This window comes from Nestor notabilis, unplaced genomic scaffold, assembly GCF_000696875.1.
Source record: "Nestor notabilis isolate BGI_N333 unplaced genomic scaffold, ASM69687v1 scaffold10270, whole genome shotgun sequence".
Taxonomy (NCBI): Eukaryota; Metazoa; Chordata; class Aves; order Psittaciformes; family Psittacidae; genus Nestor; species Nestor notabilis.
The window spans coordinates 46,429-67,870 of record NW_009909725.1 but is presented as its reverse complement, the minus strand read 5'-3'; the positions used below and the strand labels follow the sequence as shown (position 1 = coordinate 67,870).

Below are 21,442 nucleotides of genomic sequence, written 5' to 3'. Positions count from 1 at the left end.
AGAGTGTCCTTTATGGGGATTCAGTCCTCTCCAGCGTGGAGAGCCAGCATGTTAAACTGGAGCAGGACTCTCCAGGTGGTAAGTGAGATCAAATAGAGTTCCTAGATGAGCCTCTCTCACATATTCTTACATGAGGAATCTGTAGCCATTTTCCCTAGGAAAACATTTCACAAGAGATGGAAGTTGTGAATGCACAGTACTGCATACTTAGCCGTCATCCCCTAAAAAATCACATTTTCCTTGTGTTTGTGGCCTTCTGTGTCTTTAGGAGGTCATAACAGCTCAGCACTAATTTAGGAGTGATTACACTAATGTGTAATCAAACAATCTTACTGTTTCATCTTGAGGCAACATCATCTAGTGATGTGTGCCAGGAACTGGCAGTTGGGTTTCCTGGCTTCAGTGTGTGACCTTGACTGATAATTCTCTAAGTGTCTCTGGCTGCAAAGTGAAGATAACACCTCCTTCACAGAACCAACACTTTCAAGATGTTCCACATCAGATCAACATCATCTATTTTAAATCTGATGCTGTGAAATACTCATTTTGAAGCCTTTCGTTACCTGGGCTGTGTAGTCATAAAGTACTCTGTAGTCCTGTGATGCCGTGATTCTAGCTTGCTGATTGTCAAAAATGGATGCATAGACCCCGTCTGTTTTCTCTGCTAGAGGGGGGAAAAAAAAGAGACCTAAATAAAACCCACCCACAGAAACAAAGAGTTCAGTTGCTTATAAATGCATGGGATCATATGCAAGAGTTCACAAATACAAGAGTGTCTGTTCTCTCTCTGTCTAGAGATGTACATGTATAGAAAAGCTGCTGTGAACTGTATGTAAAGACCTACACACGAACTGTGTCCCATTGATTAGATGCTAGTACACCCTCTGGATTTAGTGGGAGGTCGGACACTAGCGTTAGGTTGGGAAAATCATCCAGGTTGGGAAAAAGGTTTATCCTGCAGAAGCACAAGGTCTAGAGAGGGAAACGCTGTGATTAAAGTGGTTTAAAATGGTTGCAACCGGTGGGATCAGATTCTGGCAGTTCAGTGCCTCACACAGGGCTTTTCTTTTTCCCTTGAGAAAAATGGAAAACACTGTGCTGATGGGTCACCAGACGTTTGCTGGTGGTTTACATAGCTCCCAGATAGCTGTTTGTCACTGACGTCACTTTCTTGGCAGATGTTGTTTTAATCCAGCTTGTCATAATCAAGGCAACCTCTTATTTCCTCCCAGCGTCTGCCTGGGAGCTTCCCCTGCCATTGAGGTGAGCAGAGTTTTCCCACAGAGACTCCTTGGTGGGATGGTAACGCTCTGACAGCGCACGGAGCAGCCAAAGTGCCTGTACCGTTCCCTTGTCAATCCTTAGGTTAGTTGTCCTGCTCCAAGGAGCACTGTCAGCTCCTGGACTTTCCAGATGGGAGCAGTTGAACAAGCGGAACACAGAGGGTGTTCGCCGTTCCTGTGGGACTTGCCCAGGGAATGCTCTCCCCTCCTGTCCCTAGCCTAAGGGAATTCAGGAGGAGTGACTACCCTCAACTGCTCAACACAGCATTGCTCTACGTGTGCAGGCCCAGCTGATGTTTGGTAGCACTGGAGAGTCTCCCCTGGCTGAGCACCAAATGCAACAGGTTAAAATAGTCTGAGCTTTGCTTCTGGGTGCCCAAGCAGGCAGGCCTGGAAAGGGAAATTGATGTGGGGTGTTTTAAAAACTGTTCTAAACCAGCTGTTTGTTTTCCTTAGGCAAGAATCACAGTTAAAATGGTTTTGTTTTAAATTGACCCATTCAAAATGGCATCAACTGTTACTTTCTGTATAGTCAAAATACTGTGTTTTAAATGTCATCTGTTAAATGCCTGGTTGCAGTGGTTACAGTAAGACAGTGTAATTGTGAAGCAAGATGGGTATTTGCATTCATAAGGCATAAACCTGGTCTGTTAAAAACTATGTATTCTCTTGGGCTTTTTAGAAGTAGTGTATTCTACTCTAGGAGAAAACTATTGCCTAGGATGGATTGTGGTGGTCTGAATGTACAGTTCCCCTTTGCCTAGACAGTGGTTTTGAAGATTATAGGGATTATTTGGCACTTCAAACTGGGGAATTTGTTTAATATACATCCAAGCTAAATTCAGTTCCAGGCTTCTCTTGCTCTTGACTGCTAACATGTGAATATCTGCTGTGCCATTTCTGCTGCACGTCAAAGCTTGATTTAGCTATGTGATCTAAAACAAACACATCTGGTAAACTTATTTCCTGAAGAGGCATACCAAGAGGAGGGGCTGAAGGAGTGGCACTTTCCGTGTTGTGTTTGCTGCTTCCATGCAGGAGTCCAGAAAATCTGCAGAACCAAGAGAAACCAATGACAAAATGAGTGAAGAGGACTGGGTATGAGCATTCCTTCGTCTCAGCTGTCTTACTCAACCTTCCCTCCATCTGCTGCAGCACTGGGTAGATGTCACCTCTTCCTGTGGCTGTCTATTTTCATTTTTGCTGCAGATAAATTTATCTTCAGTTAAAAATACACTTTAAAACCGCAGCAGAATACGGAACCATCAGCCATCGCTGAAATGCATCAGATACATAGAATTTTATTGTTGATCCAAAGGCTCCAAAGTGCAAAACTCCAGTTATTTCACAGCATTAATATGGCGAGAATTATCAGTTGTTTAGAAGAGGTTGCCATGTTTAAGGAAAACTCTGGTACAAGTTAAAATCCAAAGCTTTTATAACAACCTTTCTAAAAACTGAGTTTAAAGAGGAAAAAAAAGAGATTTATTTTAATCTAGCTCCAGTTCTATAATACTGCTGGGTCCTGGAGACTAAGTGAGGAAGTGGGTTAGGATTCTCAAGTGTAGGTACAAATAGCATTGCATGCTGACGGCATATTTAAGGGGTCTGGTTTTTCAGCTGGTAAATGCTCAATGTTAAATGGAAAACGTATATCCAAGCTCAACAGTTTCTGCAAAACTCGGGCTGAGCCTCTTTTGGCTACTTGCCCATGCAGAGCAGTTGTATTCTACACAGCAGGACAATCGTCTTCTGTGACTGTATAGGATGCAGCATTAGAACTCATTGTTATAGAAGATCCGGTTCCCAGCTGTAAAACAGAGCATTGTATATAAACCTTATCAGCTCCCTAACAAGCCTGAACCACTCTTTAAATGGGACATCACAGCCTGCTTCTTGTCTTTGCTGTGTAATAAGGCTTGTCAAAATATAAAGCTCTTCTACCTTAAATACGATGCCATTCCCACTGTGAATTAGTCATTTTGGTATAAAATATTTAAACCAATAGATCTACCATGCTCTTCTGCTGATAGAACTGCATCCATGTGACAGCATTTACCAGCATAAATGGATCAGAAAAAGAAAAATTGCCTCCCTAATCATCACAGTTATTCCACTCAGTGCTTTTCCCTTTGGTCTAGCTATAGAGAGCAGCTCTTTGTTCTGCTCAGCTGGGCGGTGCAGTAAGCCAGGAGGTATTGCCGAAAGAGACAGCTCTCCCCAGCCCTTGCTCCCAGCAAGATTCACCTTTGCCCTCCCTTGAACAAAGTGGGTTTGTTGCTATGTGCCATGACTCACTAGGAAAGAGGAAATAAGTGACTGCTGTCTGTTGCTGGCCAACTAATTGTTTTATGAACACATCCTCTGATTCTCTTCCCACTAGGCCATGGCAAAATTACTCTGACTCTGGTTTTAATAGGTTTACTTCTTCTGTCAAGTTATATTTACTGATATGTAGCTGCCTCTTACCACTGTGAAGGAAGTAATAACTTTGCAGGTCTTGTCTCCTGTCATCATACATTGCTGTTCATACAGAGAAATACCTGTTCTGGGACCTGAAGTTTGCCACTCACCTCTTCATCATCCCACAAGACTGGGTTGGACTGCTGTTACTTCTGTTTGGTTCTTTGCTGTAGTAGCTCTCATATCCTATTGCATCTGCAACAGAGCAATAAAAATGAGATGTACACATGGGGAGAACTTTTTTCTCCCCCCAGAATGCAACCAACAGTTGCAACCATCAGGGGCTGCTGGAGCAAACTGCAATACAGCACCTATCTTAACTAGCTTGTAAATGTGGCTGGAGTATCTCAGGGGGACCAGGGGACTTGACAGAAGCCATTCAAGTGATTGTAAGCAGATATGCCTGTGATAGAAAGGCATGCTTGATATGAGACAAGCACTGTCAAGGTCCTGAAGACCTATTCTAATAGCTGTGGCTAACCCTAATGCAGAAGGTGGTTTCCTCCATGACGGTTTCTTCTGTTGCCTTGAAGCTCAGGATTTGAGGGAGCAGAGCATGGTGACTGTAAGCCTGGGACCATGTTCAGGAGACAGTTGGCTGCAGTGTTTTGTTTCTCTTTCTTTCTCAATGTACTAAGGCAGGAATTTTTGTCAGAGCTGGGAGATTTCTGAATATTCTTGCCAGCAGCAGTAATGAGCAATTTTCTGGTCTGTGCTTGATCTTGAGTGTCTCTACCTTTCATATCTCCCCTGTCAGCCCCCTGAGAGCTGATCTGCCATTTACCCAGAGATGCTTGGGTTTTGTTCTTCAACACAGTTATTTTACAGTTCCTTCACTCTCCCCTATGGTGGTGTTCAGGATGAAATTGAGACTGTTTCCAAGTCTAGCTTTACAGATGAAATAGTTACACATGGATTTCTTTCTTTTTCATCTCATAGCTCCCAGTGTGGTTGCTTTGAGTTGCTGGCCACATGCCCTTTCTGCCTTCTCTGTGTTAAAGCCAAACAAACCTGAGTGAAGTCTGTGATACCGTATTATCTCAGTTCTGATACCAGCCAATTAAGACTTTGGCACTGAACTTGGGCTAAAGGTTGTGTTGACATTCTCGCATTGGGTCAGCCAAGACCATAAGCAGAGCGAGCACGTACAACTAGTCAGTGTGAAGAATCTCTGCAAATAAGAAGCAGGATAATTAGGGAGCTTTCTGAGCACTTTAAGGGTCTACTTTTGCCCTTCTAGATTGTTACCTTGGTAGTTCCTACTCGATAATGATTGTAAGATGAGGTAAAACGGGAATGAGCAATCGCATCAAGAAACTGAAAGACTGATGAAGGTCTGCTACACAATGCAAACCACACGTGGGCTTTCTCCTGCATTCTGCAAATAATAAACCAGATCAACAGCTCACCATGTGCTACTGTGCAAACTCATTAGCCAAAGCTGTGGAGACACAAGGATGTTACTTAGAGAACATGTCACCTTCTAGGTGGCAAAAATAATAAAGCAACCCAAAAAATGAAACAAAAATCCTCAAAACCCAACAAAAAAGCAAGGCAGCTCTCTCTTTGCCTTTCAGAAAGCTCTCAAGGGTTTTTCCCACCTATTTCTTATTAGAAATGAGTCCTGACATAGCCAAGAGCTGTTTGCAGAAAATTGCCTAGGCAACTGGAGAATGAGAAATCTCACATAGGAAAAAAAGCCAACTAGCTGAGAATTACAGATTTCTTAGTACACAGAAGTTGTTTCACACTGTTGCAAGGCACAGTACTCCCTTCTGCTAGTGCAAATGTAGTTTTTCCTTGGTAAATGCTCCTGTTTCAGTGAATTTAAATCCCCTGTGTGAAGAAGAATTAACTATAGCAGCAAAATGGCATCCAGTGCACCAGCATCAATACATTCAGTTAAAATATTTTCCCCAGTCCCAATTCTTAATTGTTGCAGGTGTAATGACGGAAAAGGCTGAGTGAAAACTGGGCTCAGTGTTCAGTTAATGGCAGCATCCACCTCTGCTGAAGAAGTTCCTGAGGTGCAATTGCTGCCAGCTCCAAGCTCTGTGATGAAATCAAAGGGGTGTAAGCTGCTCCTGTATGAGATAACTATCCCCTGGGACAGGGATGTGAAAGACAGTTCTGATGTTTGTACCTACACAAGTCCTGGCATGCAAGGGTTTTATCAGTATAACATTTTCTTATGCCTGCAGAGCTTATTGCCCTCTCTGAATGGGAGTAAGCTCTGTTAATACTGCTGAGGGCATGCTAAGGGGATTTCCTGTTTGACCTAGCATGTTAGAGCAGATAGTGGAAATGAACCAGAATCTGTGCACGGGTTAAAAACAATGGAGGAGATCTTTTCAGCATAGGTATGTGTCATCAACCAATGAAGAGGTGAAATGGGGCTTTTCCTCTCCTTTTACAAAGGCTGTGAATCTTTGTTTACTCCAGCAGCTGTACGGTACGGAAGTGCAAGTACCACTCAGTCTGTAAGTATCTTGTATTGCTTGTTGAAGTAAGAGGCTGTGGTTTGTATTTGGCCATGTGAAACATTAGATAGCCTCCTTTTTGGTGATGTGTTTGGAGAACAACTCTGGAGCAGCATGTTTTCATTTTACAACTGCTCTTAGCTCTTGCTGTCTCAATCTCCATTTCAGCCCAGAGGTTTTGGTCATTGAAGTCAATGAAAAGGCTGCTTTGGCTTGAAGTTTGTGAGCCTTGCATTTCTTCTGCATGCTGGGGCAAGGCCAATTTCATTCAACGTTTCCCCCATCTAGGGTCTTGCCTTTACAAACAACTTCCTGAGGAGACAAAAGATGTTACTCCCCATTGGGCAGGTGGAAAAAGCCAGAATAGAAAGTCTGGTCTTCTCTGTGCTGCAAATGACGAGGCAGCATCTCTGTCAGGGGGACGCCACGGTGCAGTTACATGGCAAGTTGGCTCTGACTTGTCACCACTGCAGGAAATTGAGGTTGCCATCTCTCTCTGCAAGGCAGTTTGCCACCTCCTCAGCGGCGTCAGCTCAGCTGTACTGTGAAATGAGCCTGGCTGCAAAGCCAAAACAACTTCTCTTTTACTTTTTTCCACTTTGAAGGGTTATTTTTGAGTGGCTCACCCACCTATGCCACTTACCATGCCACACAAGGAGCGGCGGCAGCACGGTGAGGAGGAAGTGAGCCATGGGCGGGTGGGAATGAATCGCAGGAGCAGAAGCTCCGAAGGACGCGTGCTGCACAACTGCAGCCTCAGCCTCCCGGCTGACTCATCGGATGAGACCAGTAGAAATAATTACCTGGAGGCTGTGTTCCTGTCGTTTTAGTCCTAATGAAGTAGTCTATGTCTGACTCTACAATGCAGTTCTCCAAGCTTAACCGGACCTCTTCATACAGCTACAAAACAGAGTCCAAGAATTGAGTTAATTTGTAGCGTTTCACATTGAATCAATGACTAATGCTCTTCAAAACGATTTCCCCTTAAGAAACACTTTTTACTAGGTACATGTCAGACCCGGATGGATCCCAGTCCCCCATACAAACGTCCTTGAAAACACAATTGTTTATTTGTGCTCTGGATATTCTTTTAAGCGAGGAGGCTGAAGGCAGTCCAAGGCTTTTCAATGCAAGAAAGAAATTAATAGCAGGAAACAACAACTCAAAGTCAAAACTAGTATATTCTTTGTCTTCCAATTTTGAGACCATGACTGGATGCGTTTCTGCAAGTTGCGCCTCAGCCCAAATATACTCAACTGAGCATTCTGGTAGCTGGAAGCATACCCAACAAACTGAGGGGAGGAGATGTGTAAGTGTCTATACCCAGGCATATATCTGGTTTACATCTAGAAGGGAACAAGCTACATTGAGAATACTCCCCCCTCACTGAAATTGCACAACAGCCAGTTTGCTGTCAACAGGCACAGAGAAGGGCAAGCTAGTGCTGTGCTGTTAGAGCACCCTTGTTCCTCCTCTTCCTCCTCTGCATGTGAAGGTACTTGGCAGGTGTCCCTACCTCATCATCCTTCACACATTGCATGGAGAGCTGGTTGCAGTGAACCCACAGTGAGTTGCGGAGGATGGTGATGCGGTCGCACTCCTGGAGCTGGAAGACCTAAAGCCAAAGAGAAGATGTGATGTATCCTCGTGGCAGTTAGTTATTTGCATTGCAGGCAGTGACAGGGCCAAGTTGGTAAGTCCTGAAGGATCCTTTGTAAAGGATGTCTTTAGGGTTAGCTACTGGAGAAGCTGCATCTACTTGTTCATGCTCAAGAAGTTGTTTTAATTGATTGCACCAAATTAAAGTTATGTATTACAAAAAGCAGGGGAGAGGAATCAGGATCTGGATTTGACTGCCAAGGATTTCAGAACTGGGGTCCTGTGTGCTCTGAAATCTTGATGTTTAACAGATCAGTAGAGTACTGGTATGAAAAGGTTGTATTTATGTTAGAGGCAGAGCCAAAACTATCCACCTCTGCCTTCTAAAATGTCTTTCCATACTTTTGTCTTCTGAAACTATGTGATGCTCTCTGGAGTTGCCTCTATTTGTTTCTAAGGTTATTTTCATGGTAAAGAGAAGACATTTTTCTCTCTTCAGAGTTTAGTTCCTTCTTTCATCTGACTGATTTTTCTCCTGTTGTTGCACAGCTTGGGAAGAATGAAGGGGGAAGAGAGAGAAGTGTGAACTGATTTGGGGGAAGAGGCAGATCAACTCTTTCTTGAAAAACTTAGATCAGGGTGGTTTGATTTATTTTTTTTTTAAGTTATACTTCTATAAGTAGAACATAAATTTTTGGTTTTCTATGAGGTGTGAAAAGCTCAGATGCTTCCAGCCATCTGTTTCCATCTCCATTTGCTAGTAATTATGTCCAGAACACCACAAATGTATACAGTATTCAGCAGAACATTTAGTTGGGTATGCTGCCTGCCATGTAATATCTTGCCATCTAAAAAACTAAACAGCAAAAAAAGGAGTCCATCAGGGGAATAAGCTGGCCTTGCAATCAGTTTCTGGGAGAAACAGCAAAAGCTTTTACAGAGAACCTGAAGGGTGGAGAATGAGTATTTCAATATGCATTCTGAATACAAAAAGACTATCCCTGTAGGGGCTGCTGAAATAGCTCGAGAGCTGACTGGGAGTTTTCCAGGTAAATGGTGTCCTGTCAGGAAATGCAGCTCTGCAAAGAGGGAAGCGTAGTGACTCCGGGCTTGTCAGGTCCTTACTAAAGTAGAGCTGGGTGTTGTGTTAGACACATCCCTCGTGCCCCATTGGCTTGTGCGACAGACTGGCAGTGAACCTGGGCATCTCATGCCATGGAATATGGCACTGCCCATGTGATGAAGGCCATCCCAGTGCTGCCACTTGCTAGCCAAGAATTTGGGCTATGGGTGTGCAGTGCTCGGCCGGAGACCTGAGCAACTTCAGCAGTTCTGCATTCTCCGCTATGCAGCCAGAAGTTTGGGCTCTTAAGTTGCCTTTTGTGCTAGTTGCTAGTTTTAAATGCCTCCGAAAATCTCTTGGTTCTTGTATCTACAAGCACTTTTAAAAGAGGTCCAAGATGCCCTTCCTTTATGAACAAGTTCAGCAGCAAGAAGGCCACAAGCTCTGGGGGCTTTTCAGAATTTAGCCATGTGGGAGAAACAAAGTGTGTTTGGTTGTGGAACACTTCACTTGTTTGTTGGCTTTTTAAGAAGGGGGGAAAATGTGCATCTTGGGATAATTAAGACTTGGCGTAATTTCTATGGAAAGTCTGCTGTGCCAGCCATGGGACTTTCCAGTCCTCCCAGACAGGGGATATTTAAGAGGAAGCAGAGAACTGACAAGCTACGCTCCTGCAACAAGTAAACAGCAAAATCATACTTCAGCAGATGGGCAAACGTACTTGAAGGATTAATATGACCAAATATGTGGCTGAATTGGATGTCAAGCAGTTCCTGTAAATTGTTGTGCAAAGCTTATTAGCCAGGCACAGATCTCCTCACCCCTCCTCAGCATTACGGGAACAGAGACTTCACCACCACCTTCCAATTGAAAGATTAGTCCATGGCAGAGGGCAAATATTCCTGCAGGTGAATATAAAGTGCTGTGCAAGGTAAAGATTCTGAAGGGAATCTTTTGTTTGTTAATTTTTCAGTAATTACTTAAATTCATGTTTCAATTTTGAAATTAATTTTTAAAACTAAAAATGAATTTTCCTGTCTACATTTCTGTTCACTTTCTACTGAAACTACATTTTGTCACAAAGCAGTTACTTGCGAAACAACTTCGTCTTGGCTGTGATGGGTCATTCCTAAAGCTACTGTAGTCTTACGTTTAGTTTTGGGCAAAAGCTAGCACCAATAGATTGTACCAGGTCACATATTGCTCTGCTTGTCACACCTCTGCACTGATTCCCCTCCTTTGTATTTACATACATGTGCTGGAGCAAGCAAGGAGAGTGTAAGCAGGGCAGCTAGCAGCTATGTCTAAATCAGCTCTGGCTTTTGCAGTATTTTTGCAAAGACATCTACTGAGACTCCACATAGAGCAAACAGCAAAGCCCTTGGGGCAAAATCTCCGGTCTAAGCCTGATACCTGCAAGTAGGAGAAAATAAAGAGCACACAAATATATCGCTGCAAAAGTCAATGTTTACCTGGCAGGTTTTGATATGTTCCTGTTCCCACTCTGTCCTGACCTTATCCAGCTGCTCAATGTTCTGTTTGTACACATTCTCTGTGAACACACACACACACAACAGAAATCCGGCAGTTAGGGAAAAAAATGATACAGCCTTTTTCTTTTTCCTCCTATTGGGACTTTGCTGTAGTTCTTGCTCTTTAGGTCTGTGGTTTACTAGAGTATCCTAAGAATGTGTAAGTTTGAAACTGGAGGGCCACAGGGTATTTGGGGGGTTCTTCTTTGCAACTTTATACTAGAGTGAGGAGGATTCTCTGTGTGGTTTGCAGATCATCCGTAAACTTTACAGATTGGAGATGAAGAGCCTCAGTGCTTGAGGACTGAGCACCCTTAGGCTCACTCTGTGCTGAGCCAGCCAGGTAAGACATATGCTTTAGTGTCAACTTTTACATGAGCAGTGAGGGAGAAGTCTGAACTCATGAATCAGCTCAGGTGACTGCTGGCCTGTCCTTCTGGCCATACACTGTGTTCCTGGCTGGAGAATGCCACCATACTCATGCGCAGGCAACCTGGGGACTGTGTATCTGGTTTGGGCTGGCTGAGGACAATTTGAATAGCATTCTTTTGTGCTTTCAAATTTCCTTCAAGGGAGCTTTTCTTTCTTGGGCAAAGTCCCTAAAGGAGGGGATCTTTGGATTCTTTAACGAAAGCAGGAGACTTGCATTTCCAAAAAGGAAAGGGAATGTAGGGGACTGTCAGGTTGCCATTCTTTAGAAGCTTCTTCATTAATCTTTGGATGTAGGTGACATTGGGAAACCTGGCTTCAAACGGAGCCAGCCTGGATGCTTTGGATGGTGCTCTATCAAAATCAGTGTGCTGGCAGATCTTTGCTGAGAGAAATCTTAGTTCAGTTGCAAATAGAGCATCACCTGCTTCACTTGCTGCATCTCTGCATTGCTTGGCTTTGTTCTGACTCTGAAACAGGAAAAGAAACACCCCAAATTAATTTCTGACCATATGTTTTGCTTCTGGCCCAGTTTTTTTTCTGCCTGCTCCCTTTCCCCTTCTGGAACTTGCAAACTGTCCTGCCTTTATGCGCAGTTCTGTTGAATGTGTGCTATGGAGAGGCAGGGACCAGAATTTCACAGATGCAGCTATAGGTCTACTGACTTCAAGGGAAATATGGCAATTTACATCGTTCCATGCAGACATCCCTGCCACAGGAGTTTGGTGCCAGTGTGATCCAGCCTGGTTCTTGTGCCTGCTGGCTGAGTTGGTTTTTCTCAAGTATTTGATGTGCTTTTCTAATAGATACTTACAAGCAGAAATAAATGGCAGTTGAAATCCTTCATCTTCCAAAGCTACTTGTTTAATACAGGTGGAAAGAATACAGCCTTTAAAATACTTTGCAAATACCAAAGTATTTCCCAGAACAACTCAGAAGCCTAAAAGCAAAATTCACACTAAGTAGAACTTCTCTTTTTTAGAACCCTGCAGCTTTTAACAAACAGGAATACAGCTATTATTGACAGCTCTGTACTCCCAGCTCTTTCTGCACAGATGGTGATGACAGTACATTAACACGCGGCTCTAGACATCAGCGTAATACATTCTTCCATTCTGCCCTTCAAGATAAGGCTCAGGTAGGGGCTCTTATGACCATATTCCTCATCACAGCTGGTTGGAAAATGTATAGTAAGCTGGGAACATAAGCTTCATTCTTATCTGCTTCCTGGCCCAAACCGTTTGCGAGTGCTGCGCAGAATTAAACAGCTGACATGTTTCCTGTGGGATGCCTCCGCACACTTCAAATGTACTGGCATGTGTGTGGCAGTCATGGCAAGGAAGCACCCTGGGATCCTTCCACATGACAGGAGTGGGGTCAGGTTTTGATGCCATTGAAGCCGTTAAGTGTTGTGGTGTGATTTCAGTAGGGCCAGGACTTCATCCCCTCTCTACAGCTAAGCTGGAGAGTTTTGTTCATCAAAGACTAGCAAATGCTGAAAATAAAATGTAAAATTGTGATGCTGTTTTTAGAGCCTCCATCCCCCTGCTCCTTGAGATGATTTTTGATCCTTTTTGCTTACACTGCACTGATTTTTATCGAGCCAAAGGGAGTTCATTTATTTTGTTTTCTCCATCTGTTCTGCTGTAAAATGTTCCCATTAAAAGTTAGTGAATTGTCAGCTACAAGTATCAAGACGGTGCAATGAAGGACTGCAGTGCCTTAATTTCCAGTGATTTATTTTTGAGTTTGTAAATTTCATCGAAATTAAACTAACCATAAGGAGAAAAATGTTGAGGAAAAATACGCATTTTAATGTAAGATCCTCTGCCTACTAAATGTAAGCAGCTAAAAGGCAAATCCAACCGCATGACACACTTCTGACTTGTTCGTTTTTTATTAGAATTTCCAAGAAAAATCTCCTTCAGTTTCCCTTCAGGATTCATAGAACAACTGGATCATAGCCTGGGATAAATTACTTGGGTAGCTTAGTCCCTCCCCAGCCTTTTTAAAAGCCCTCGTCCTACCGCAGAACAAGATTGGGGTTACCAAAGCTTGGGAAGGAAGACCTCCTTGGGAAGGGGCTTTGCTTCCATTTTGTTTCAAAGGGCTAATTAGAAGGGAAGGCAGCCCACAGAATGGGTGGTTCAATAGGATTCTCTTGTACCTTGAAAAGAGAAACCACACAGTTTTCCCTCTAAATAGCATTGTCCTGTAAGGTACCTTTTCTGTTTGCTTCTGGTTGCCTAAGGCACTTGTCCGTTCAAAGGACTGCTCAGCCTCAACCGCCTCCTTGCACTTCTGTTCGTAGGTCTTCTTCGACTGTATGGAAATGAAATGACATGTGAGGGTCTGGGTTAGGGGCTGTCTCCAGGGTGATGTTCTAGGCATTTTCTGGTTTGCAGTCTGAGGGAGGAAATCAATGCCAATGTCGGGGCAACAGAAAAACAGAACTGAAGAATTGAGCTAGGAATTGGGTCTTTTTCCTGCAGCCCTGAAATGGTTTGATTTATCCAGTTGCAGCCAGCTCCCTGCAGGGGTGCTCATGAATACACAGGCAGCTCTAGCACCAGCAGTGCATCAGGCACCTGAGCTGCAGTGCAGAGACAAACTTTGGAGCACACATTCCCGTGGTGCTCCTGGGGATGGACTGTCATTTCTACAGCGGGACTTGGAGCACCAGGTGCTGAAGTCAGTGTGTTGCCTTGCCCATCGCTCCAAGCTATGAGACAGAGCCAGCACCCCATAGGTAACAGTCTTGGAAGTAAAAGAAATCCTTATTTACACAAGAAGACATCCGTGTCTTAGAGATTCACTGAGAACAACTGTGTTTAAATTAAAATTAGTACAGTTCCAGATGTAGCACTGACAGGTCTGCAACTACTTTTCTTTAGAGGCAATTGCCCATTGGAAACCAAGCCCAGCTGCCCACAGTTCCAGTTGGAGAGGTTTCCTCCTGTTTGCAAGACTCCCTCACTGTTTTTAGAATTATATTTACACAGACTGAAAAATTCCATGTGCTTCCGTAAGTGTCTTTGTCTAGAAAGGATGAAATCCTATGTGACCTGGGGCATTGCTCATTCCACATTGACTTTCTGAATACTTATTTTGAAGACTCTTCAGTGGGTGCAGCAGAGAAGATTAGCTTTCTCCTTGGAGCAGGAATCATATCCTCTCTCTCATACACGCTTGCACACTCACACATTCTTGACCTTTCCTTATTTATAGGTACATGTGATAGAGAATTTACCCTGTCTCAAACCAGAGCCCATTTGCATTGAGAAACCTGCACAAAACTTCCCTGCTTACCTCCATTGTTTTCTTATAATGGGACAATTTGCTCTTTTGCATGCACTCCATTGCAGACTCGTACTGTAAGAAACACACAGAGTTCAACGTTTTTTGCCTCAGACTTCTTCTCCCCTCTTCTAGTGGCAGGGTTAGGAAAGCCATTGTCAGGGCTTTATATGAGCCACGTGCATATGAGGAAAACTACTTCACTCTACTAAGGACAGTTTCTAAGAGATACAGAGAGCATCAATGTGCCAGGTAAAAAAAATAATCCCAGATAATTCTGCTTCAGTGGTCGCCATTAATAGCAGAGAGGATGGAGATCTTTATTTTCTCTGCCCCCTCAAATAATCCCAGATAATTCTGCTTCAGTGGTCACCATTAATAGCAGAGGGGATGGAGATCTTTATTTTCTCTGCCCCCTTCCCCTTTTATTTTCTTAAGGAGATTAAATAGTGTAGCCCCCAGTCATAGTGCCCATCAGCTCTGCCAGCAGAGTTCCTTTGCTGGTGCAAGAGCTTGATCCCACATCTTTGCAGACCAAACCACTGTCTCACCCACATAAGCAAGGGTACTTGTTCATTTTAAACACAAACAATCCCTATGTAATTTATATTCCATTGTTTCTGGCAAAGTTATGCTCAATGCAATTTGATTTCTATACCATCGTCTAGTCAGTTGTCCCCAAAGGACAGTGCTGAATTCTCTTTCATGGTTTTAGTTGCGATATGCCCAGCCTTATGTGGCAGTGAGATATGGTCCTACTTGGCAGGGTATGGCTTTCTTCAGGGGGACTTTTGGTCCTTTATATTCTGCTCAAGCAAAACTCTCTGCAGGGCTACCCAGAGGCTTGCTTCATTGGGCTAAATAGCACAGTCCTGAGAGCAGCTACAGTGAAACAAGTATCACAGGATTTTGGGAGGTTACCAAAAATGCTGACTGTCCCGTCTAATGTTGACTCCCTCACAGCCACATGCTGGATGGAGAAAAAAGCTTGCCTAAGATTCCAAAGCAGTTTTTTCCAGGTCTGTTTCCAGTTAGTGTTTTCAACAGGAGAAAGAACCTCTCTCTTTGGAAATCCTATGGCAAAGTGGTGGGGATACAAATGGTGATGAACTAGATGCTTGCTGGCTGTCTTTACATGCCTTATCTGCTTCATCAGATTGCAGGAGACCTCCAATCTCAGCAGCAGCACTGGTTTTACCTGCTTTAATATTTGGAGTCCCTTGCTATTCCAAGTTCCTGTGTGTCAGGGTTGTAGACACAAGGTTTTTATGCCACTGGATATTGGTCATGTGCATTTTCATTTGTTTAGAATTAGCAAAGAACTGAATATTCTATTTTACTCCATCAGTACTTTCAATGTTAAGTGACTGTCCCATCTTTGTCTTCAACCTCATGGAACCAGAGAAGGTGTTAAGTGGCCACTGTTGTCTCTATTGGGAGTCACTTTTTCAAGGGGCTTAGAGCTTGATAAGATTATAGGGGATGAAATATTTGTTATACAACATCAGCTAGATGCTGTTTATTCCACATATTTGTTGTAATTGAGCATATACTGGTGTTGCATTCAGCATGATAGTAATTTGCTTTTACGTTTTTAAATGTTTGTATTACCCCTTTATTTTAGTGCTTGTTGGAGATGATGCAGGATCATACCAAAGAAACCCAATTAGCAAGGGTATAAAAAAGAGCAAAGGAGGAATTAAGGTCTTAGAGGAATAATAATAGTATCTGCAGTTACATCTGAGAGAGTAAAAGTGACTAAAGTCTCTGTCTCCTGAGCTCAGAGCACTACTTTATTTCCAGCTGGGAACAGAAAGAGATTTTTTTGCCACAGCCTGGTGTCTGGAATGACCAGGGCACAGGGGACATGTTTCATCGTCTCAGGCAGTATTCACAGCCTCTGCCTGGAAACGGGCCATCAGCATGGACTACTGACCCAATCTGTTTCAACATTGCTCTAGTTCCTCACCTTTTTCCTTTGTTCCTTCTGTCTTTCTCGGAACTCCTCTATTCCTTTCAGTTCATCCTTCAGCATTACTGCTAGCTGGATATGAGAGTTTCCAACACTTTCAATTTCTAAAGCAAATCAGAATTCATACACAGTCAGTGGACAGGTCTATTAATATGAAATCATGTTTTTCAAGAGATGTTTCTGGGACGTGGCTACTGCATGACTTGTTACGTACAAAGCAGCCTTAACAAAAGGCTTCCCTATGTTTCTGCATGCACTGATACTGCTGAGGGCTCCCACAGTCTCAGTAAGGTTTACTTCAGGTCCTCTCAGGGCTGCACAATGCCTGGGCAACTCCTTGCTGCAGAGTCGGAGCACCCACTTGGAGGAGCCTGGGCAAGAGAAGAGCCGGCTGCACTTCTTTTTTGGCTGGAGGTCAGATGTTGTGGGGCAGAGGGAGGGACGGAGCTCTGGCCTCCACCATCACCCCCTGTGTCTGCCTTCCCTCCACTACACTGCTGGGTTGTCACTGCTCCCACTTGGCAGTTGCACCCAGGCTTGTACACATGTCATTAGACGAGGTTGCAAGCTGAGAATTCCCAAGGGCCGGCAGGGATTGATGGAATGTCAGAGCACCTGGCTGATGCTGTTTGAAGTGGCCAGTAACTTCTCTCCACTTGTCAGCATTGATGCCTCTGAAATGGAACCCCACGATTTCCAGCAGTATTGAGCTCCACCACCCAGGCTCTAAAAATACCTTCCTTCACCAGCTGCCTTTCAAAGGGTGTTTTCATCTAAGCAGCAGGTGCCGGTAGCACGGTCGCTGTGATGGTGCTGCATTTTCTGTGCGTGAAAGGGTTTTGTTCAGCCTTGGGCACATTTAGAGAGCGTGCTGGTTTGAGGCCGGGGGCTTGCAGCAGAGGGAACAGAGCTGGTATCTCATGACCTCATCCAGACAAAACTAACTTGAGGAACAAGCCATTTTCTTTGCCACCAGAGAGTGGATTGAGTGCTCAGCCTTGGAGGAGGCCCAGTGAGTCCTTTCCTTCCACTCTCCGCACTACAGACTGGGGTAGAAAAGCTGGAAATAGAGGGGGGGAAGAGGATGAAAGACCCCAGAGTGGGTGAGTACACTTGGTGCATGTTTTACCCAGGTCAGAAAGGAAGTTGTAAATACTTACGTTGCTTGAGCCTCTCAAATGCTGCTTTCAGTGTGCTGTGAGGCAGAAACAAGTGCACTTTATTAGTATAGGCTTCTAAGGATTGTGAATCTAGAGAAAAAGCTTTCCCTCAGAATAGGGGATAAAACTCTTAATAGTCTTGTAATAAAAGCTGACCACACTAACAAGCACAACAGCAGCAATCTGTTCCCATAAGGAAACACAATAAAATGCTCCATGAAGCAAGGAATTGGCACTGCTCCTCGTGTGCACCCTGTTTTTCAACCCTGCTCTATTTGTGGCTGTGAACGTTAACAGGCGTTTCTCTGTTCTTCCACCTTACCGATGGATACGAGTCAACTGCATGAAATAAAGACGGTCAAGGGGAATTGGGCTTTTGAGAACTAGTCTGAAGGGTAGAGCGAAACCAGCTCCACCCTCTGTGTTGAATGCGGCACCAGCAAATTTCTCCTCCTCGGTCACCCTTGAAGCCAGAGCAGCTCTGCTCTGCAGCATCCTTCTTCGTACCGCGCTTCCCGAGCACCCCCGTGTGGCACAGCTTGATCCCCTTTAACACGCTCACAAGTGGTGCAGGGAACCTAGGGAAGCTTTGAAACCCTGCTGCTCCCGGGGATTTTCGACATCCCAGAAGCACAGCATGAATAAACCATACGGTGAGATGCGCAAAAAGAGATGTTGTGCTGCTCGTCCAGATGGACCTACATAAATAAGCGGTCCTACAATGTAGAGTCGCAGAAGGGCATGAAAGGGTAACAACAGACTGCTTGGTGTCCTGTTTTCTTCACAATCCAGGGTCCATTTTAGGGAAGCACCCGAGACACCAGAGAGAAGCGGTGGGGAAGAGCATAGTCTGTAAAAGCATTTTCATCTTACCCTCCTCTAGCTGCGAGCCTGCAGGCCAGCAGGGCATTTGTACACACAGAAGCCAGGGCTGTGCTGCAAGCGGGAGGGGTTTCAGAGTTAGAAAGCGTATCTTCAAGCCCCAGAGTGTTACCAGGAGGAAACAGGTCTGGGATCTCCACAGAGCCCTGGTTTACCCCAGGCGGGAGCCCAAGGGAGCAGCCTGTTAATGAAGCCCCTGAAGTCTCCCTGGCTGAAGCCTGGCTGCTAGGAGAGCCCAGAAGAGGATGCACATCACTTCCCAGCCATGTGCAGCTGCAGATGGGTAGGGAAATTCTGTATCTCTTGGGCTGTTTCAGGCATCTTAAGAGACACATGAGGGATCCTAATTGCCCTGTGTTAATTTAGACCGGACATCTGTTTCCTAATCAAAGCTTGCTTTCCCAGTAGCAGGGCTGCCTTGCCAGGCATAACTAAAATGCATAGGCCTGGGCCTGTCCTCAGTGATACTGCTTTGCAGTCCACTGCCAAATCTACATTGGTAGAAACATAAGGAAAAGACTTGCAGGCAGAGAAGATGAGTATTGAGCTAACTGATTGATTCTTTCAGCTTTCAACTAGATTGATTAACGTGAATCTCCTGAGACAAGTCAGGGAAAACATGCTGGATCAAGTGTTTTCAGTATTGTCCTAATAATACTTAAACATTTTGAAGGTTCGTTTCAGAGGGAAAAAAAACCAAACCAAACCTGATATGAAATATTGATGGAAACAAAATTTTCACGACACAAGGGAAACAAGGAGTATTCTTTCCAGCTAAGCTAGTTAAAAGCTTGCAATTAAAAGACAGGATGAATACGAGCAGCAGAGAGAGCTTTTTCTCACCCAAAAGCTCTAATGGGTTATTTTGAAAAATTAAATACATTCAAGGAATAATAATTGCTTTTTTAGTGTGGATTTTCCAATAGGAGATGGGGAATGTGTCAACAACTTCATGCCTGAAATAGTTAGATACTGCCATTGAAAAAGCAGAGGACACCTGCAAACTGCACATACTGTTTGCACGCCATGCTCATCTCTTGTGCCCAAACACTGCTTTTTTCCACTTGCTGCTGGTGATTCAGGTTATGCAAAGACTGGCAGAGTTGCTGTGGTGGGTACCGAAGCCAGCACTTTCTCAGTACGGATCAAGAGTGAAAAAAACTTCCTGCTCTTGGTTTCCAGGCATCTGAGCTACCAGAGTAGCTCATGGTCATAAGCCATACATGAAGCTTTCCTGCTTTTGCTGGCTCTCTGTGAGGACAAGTGTGTCTTCTGGTATAAAAACACATCTGGCTGTGACCTGGAGAGAGACCACTTTGCCCCCTGCATGGTCTCTAATGGTCTTTCCAGAAAGCTTTTGCTCCTTGTGCAGAAGATTTGTTCAGCCAGTTCCCTAGCTGCTGACGGGGGCAGGGCCACAGTCCGTGAGCAGACTGAAAAGACTTTAGCCATTTCCTTCCTTATTTCTGTAATAATCTTCTAAACTCATTGGCTCAGGTCCCTTATCCTTATGGGGCTTAAGGGAGTACCAAATATGTCATTGTGCAAAGTGATATGTGGGAAAGAATAAATAAATCCAATTTTGATCCATGGATCCATCAGGTATTCCCTTAGGACTTTGGGCTGCAGTAGCAGTGCTATAGATTAGCTTCTCATTCCTCTGATTAGATCAGTGAAATACAGCATTCCAGTGCTTTGGAGGGTTTAACGGAAGCAACTCGTATAACTGACATCCAAGTGAGTTTTAATTGTGGCTGTGCTGGTTTGTATGTACAGTGCCTATTACCCATTTCTCTTTGGTGCATCTGACTTTCTAAGGGGATTGATAAAGGCTTTATTGTGAAGCATCCAACGTGAGGGCGTCTCACTTTCCTGGGCGCTCTGAACAGAGTTCTGTCCTCCCTACCTGGAGCCCTCTGCAGATGTCTCCTTGAAAACAGGCTTGGACACAGATTTACTGTGCGTATTTGCTGAAGGACTCCCCCTTGGACATCTAAAGATTGGATTTGTCAAAATGAATTTTTGGCAGATACAGGATTGACCCTGAATCCGAAGTAAAGGGAACAGATAGAGCCTGTGCCACAGCAGCTCTGCAGCAACTTCGGGTGATCTTTGCCATCTAGTGGCTGAAATACTCTTACCGTCTTCTGGAATACCCACCCTAGCTGCTGCCGCCTTGTGCTGTGCTCTCCTGCTACTCACTACCGCGGAATTCAGCTGCTCTTGTAAAAGCTGCACTTCCCAGTGCTTGTTTTTTAGTTGGAGGAGGAGGAGGGCAATAGCAGAGCTTTTATAGGAACAGGGAAACCAAGGGCCAAAGCTCATTACAATAAAGCTCACCATTGTTTAGTATTCTAGCTCTGTAGATTGCAAAATACTTCCCAAAATGAACTTACCCGAATTTACCCAGCACACCGAAGCTGGGAAGGCAACCCTATGTCTCTAGGGCACTGACTACTGGTCCCTCTGGCTCTCCTTTAACAGGATAAACACTTACACAGAATGCATCATTTGAGAGCTTGGTTTGATTTCGCTCTCAGCAGAACCTGTGCCCTGCTTTCAAGGCAGCAAATGCTTCCTGTATCTGAGCAGAGGTGCTTTGTTTGGCACTCGCCCACCATCACAGTCCATGTATGAGGAGCAGTGCATCTGATCATAATCCTTTTTACTCACACTCTGCAGAACTAGGTTGCGCTTGGTTCAGGAGGGCGACTCAATTGGAACAGCATGGGATGCCTGCACTTCGAAGTGGACTTGTCCTGGCTGCACTCTGTGTTTGCTTTCTCTCTCTTTGTTTTGGACCTTGTTTTTGCTAGAGGACTGGGCTGTTGCTGGGGAGCAGGCCTACGTGACACAAGGACCATCAGGAAACGTACTGTAGGTAGGTCTCTGGTACCTTCACAGTCATCCAAAGCTGGGTTTTGTGGCACCAGAGGTGTGAGAGGCAGAGCTGTCTCAGCAGCAGTGCAGGTCATAGGCTCACTCACCACCTACATGGTTGCACCACACCTTTTTGTTTTCAGCTTTACGCTTGGTGTTTGGGGCATTCTTCTTTATATACTTGCCTTTAGAGACTGGTTTGAGTAATTCAGAGAGTCCCTTTACATCTCGTACACAGGAAGGTAAAACGGGCCCTTCTAACCGGAAAGCCACAGGTCTTTTTTAATTTTCTTTCTACCTTTGCTTGGTGAATAGGAGTGTGAAATAACCTCACCCCGCTTTCTAGTGGGTTTCAGTTGGAACAGCAATGTGATCTACAGTGTTCTATTCTTATTGTAATTG

General features: G+C 44.4%; 1 protein-coding gene across 1 annotated transcript in view; it reads right to left on the bottom strand.

Moving 5' to 3' along the window:
* PSTPIP1 (proline-serine-threonine phosphatase interacting protein 1) overlaps nt 1-21,442 on the bottom strand; it is a 35,688-nt gene that overhangs the window by 1,546 nt on the left and 12,700 nt on the right. The window contains exons 4-14 of the mRNA XM_010020613.1: nt 17,279-17,313; nt 16,116-16,222; nt 14,159-14,221; nt 13,073-13,171; nt 11,274-11,319; nt 10,361-10,440; nt 7,743-7,841; nt 7,030-7,126; nt 3,857-3,941; nt 2,264-2,334; nt 564-664 (exon numbers count right to left, since the gene is read on the bottom strand). Coding sequence (XP_010018915.1) covers nt 564-664; nt 2,264-2,334; nt 3,857-3,941; nt 7,030-7,126; nt 7,743-7,841; nt 10,361-10,440; nt 11,274-11,319; nt 13,073-13,171; nt 14,159-14,221; nt 16,116-16,222; nt 17,279-17,313 — 883 coding nt within the window. The remainder of the gene's footprint in view (nt 1-563; nt 665-2,263; nt 2,335-3,856; nt 3,942-7,029; nt 7,127-7,742; nt 7,842-10,360; nt 10,441-11,273; nt 11,320-13,072; nt 13,172-14,158; nt 14,222-16,115; nt 16,223-17,278; nt 17,314-21,442) is intronic.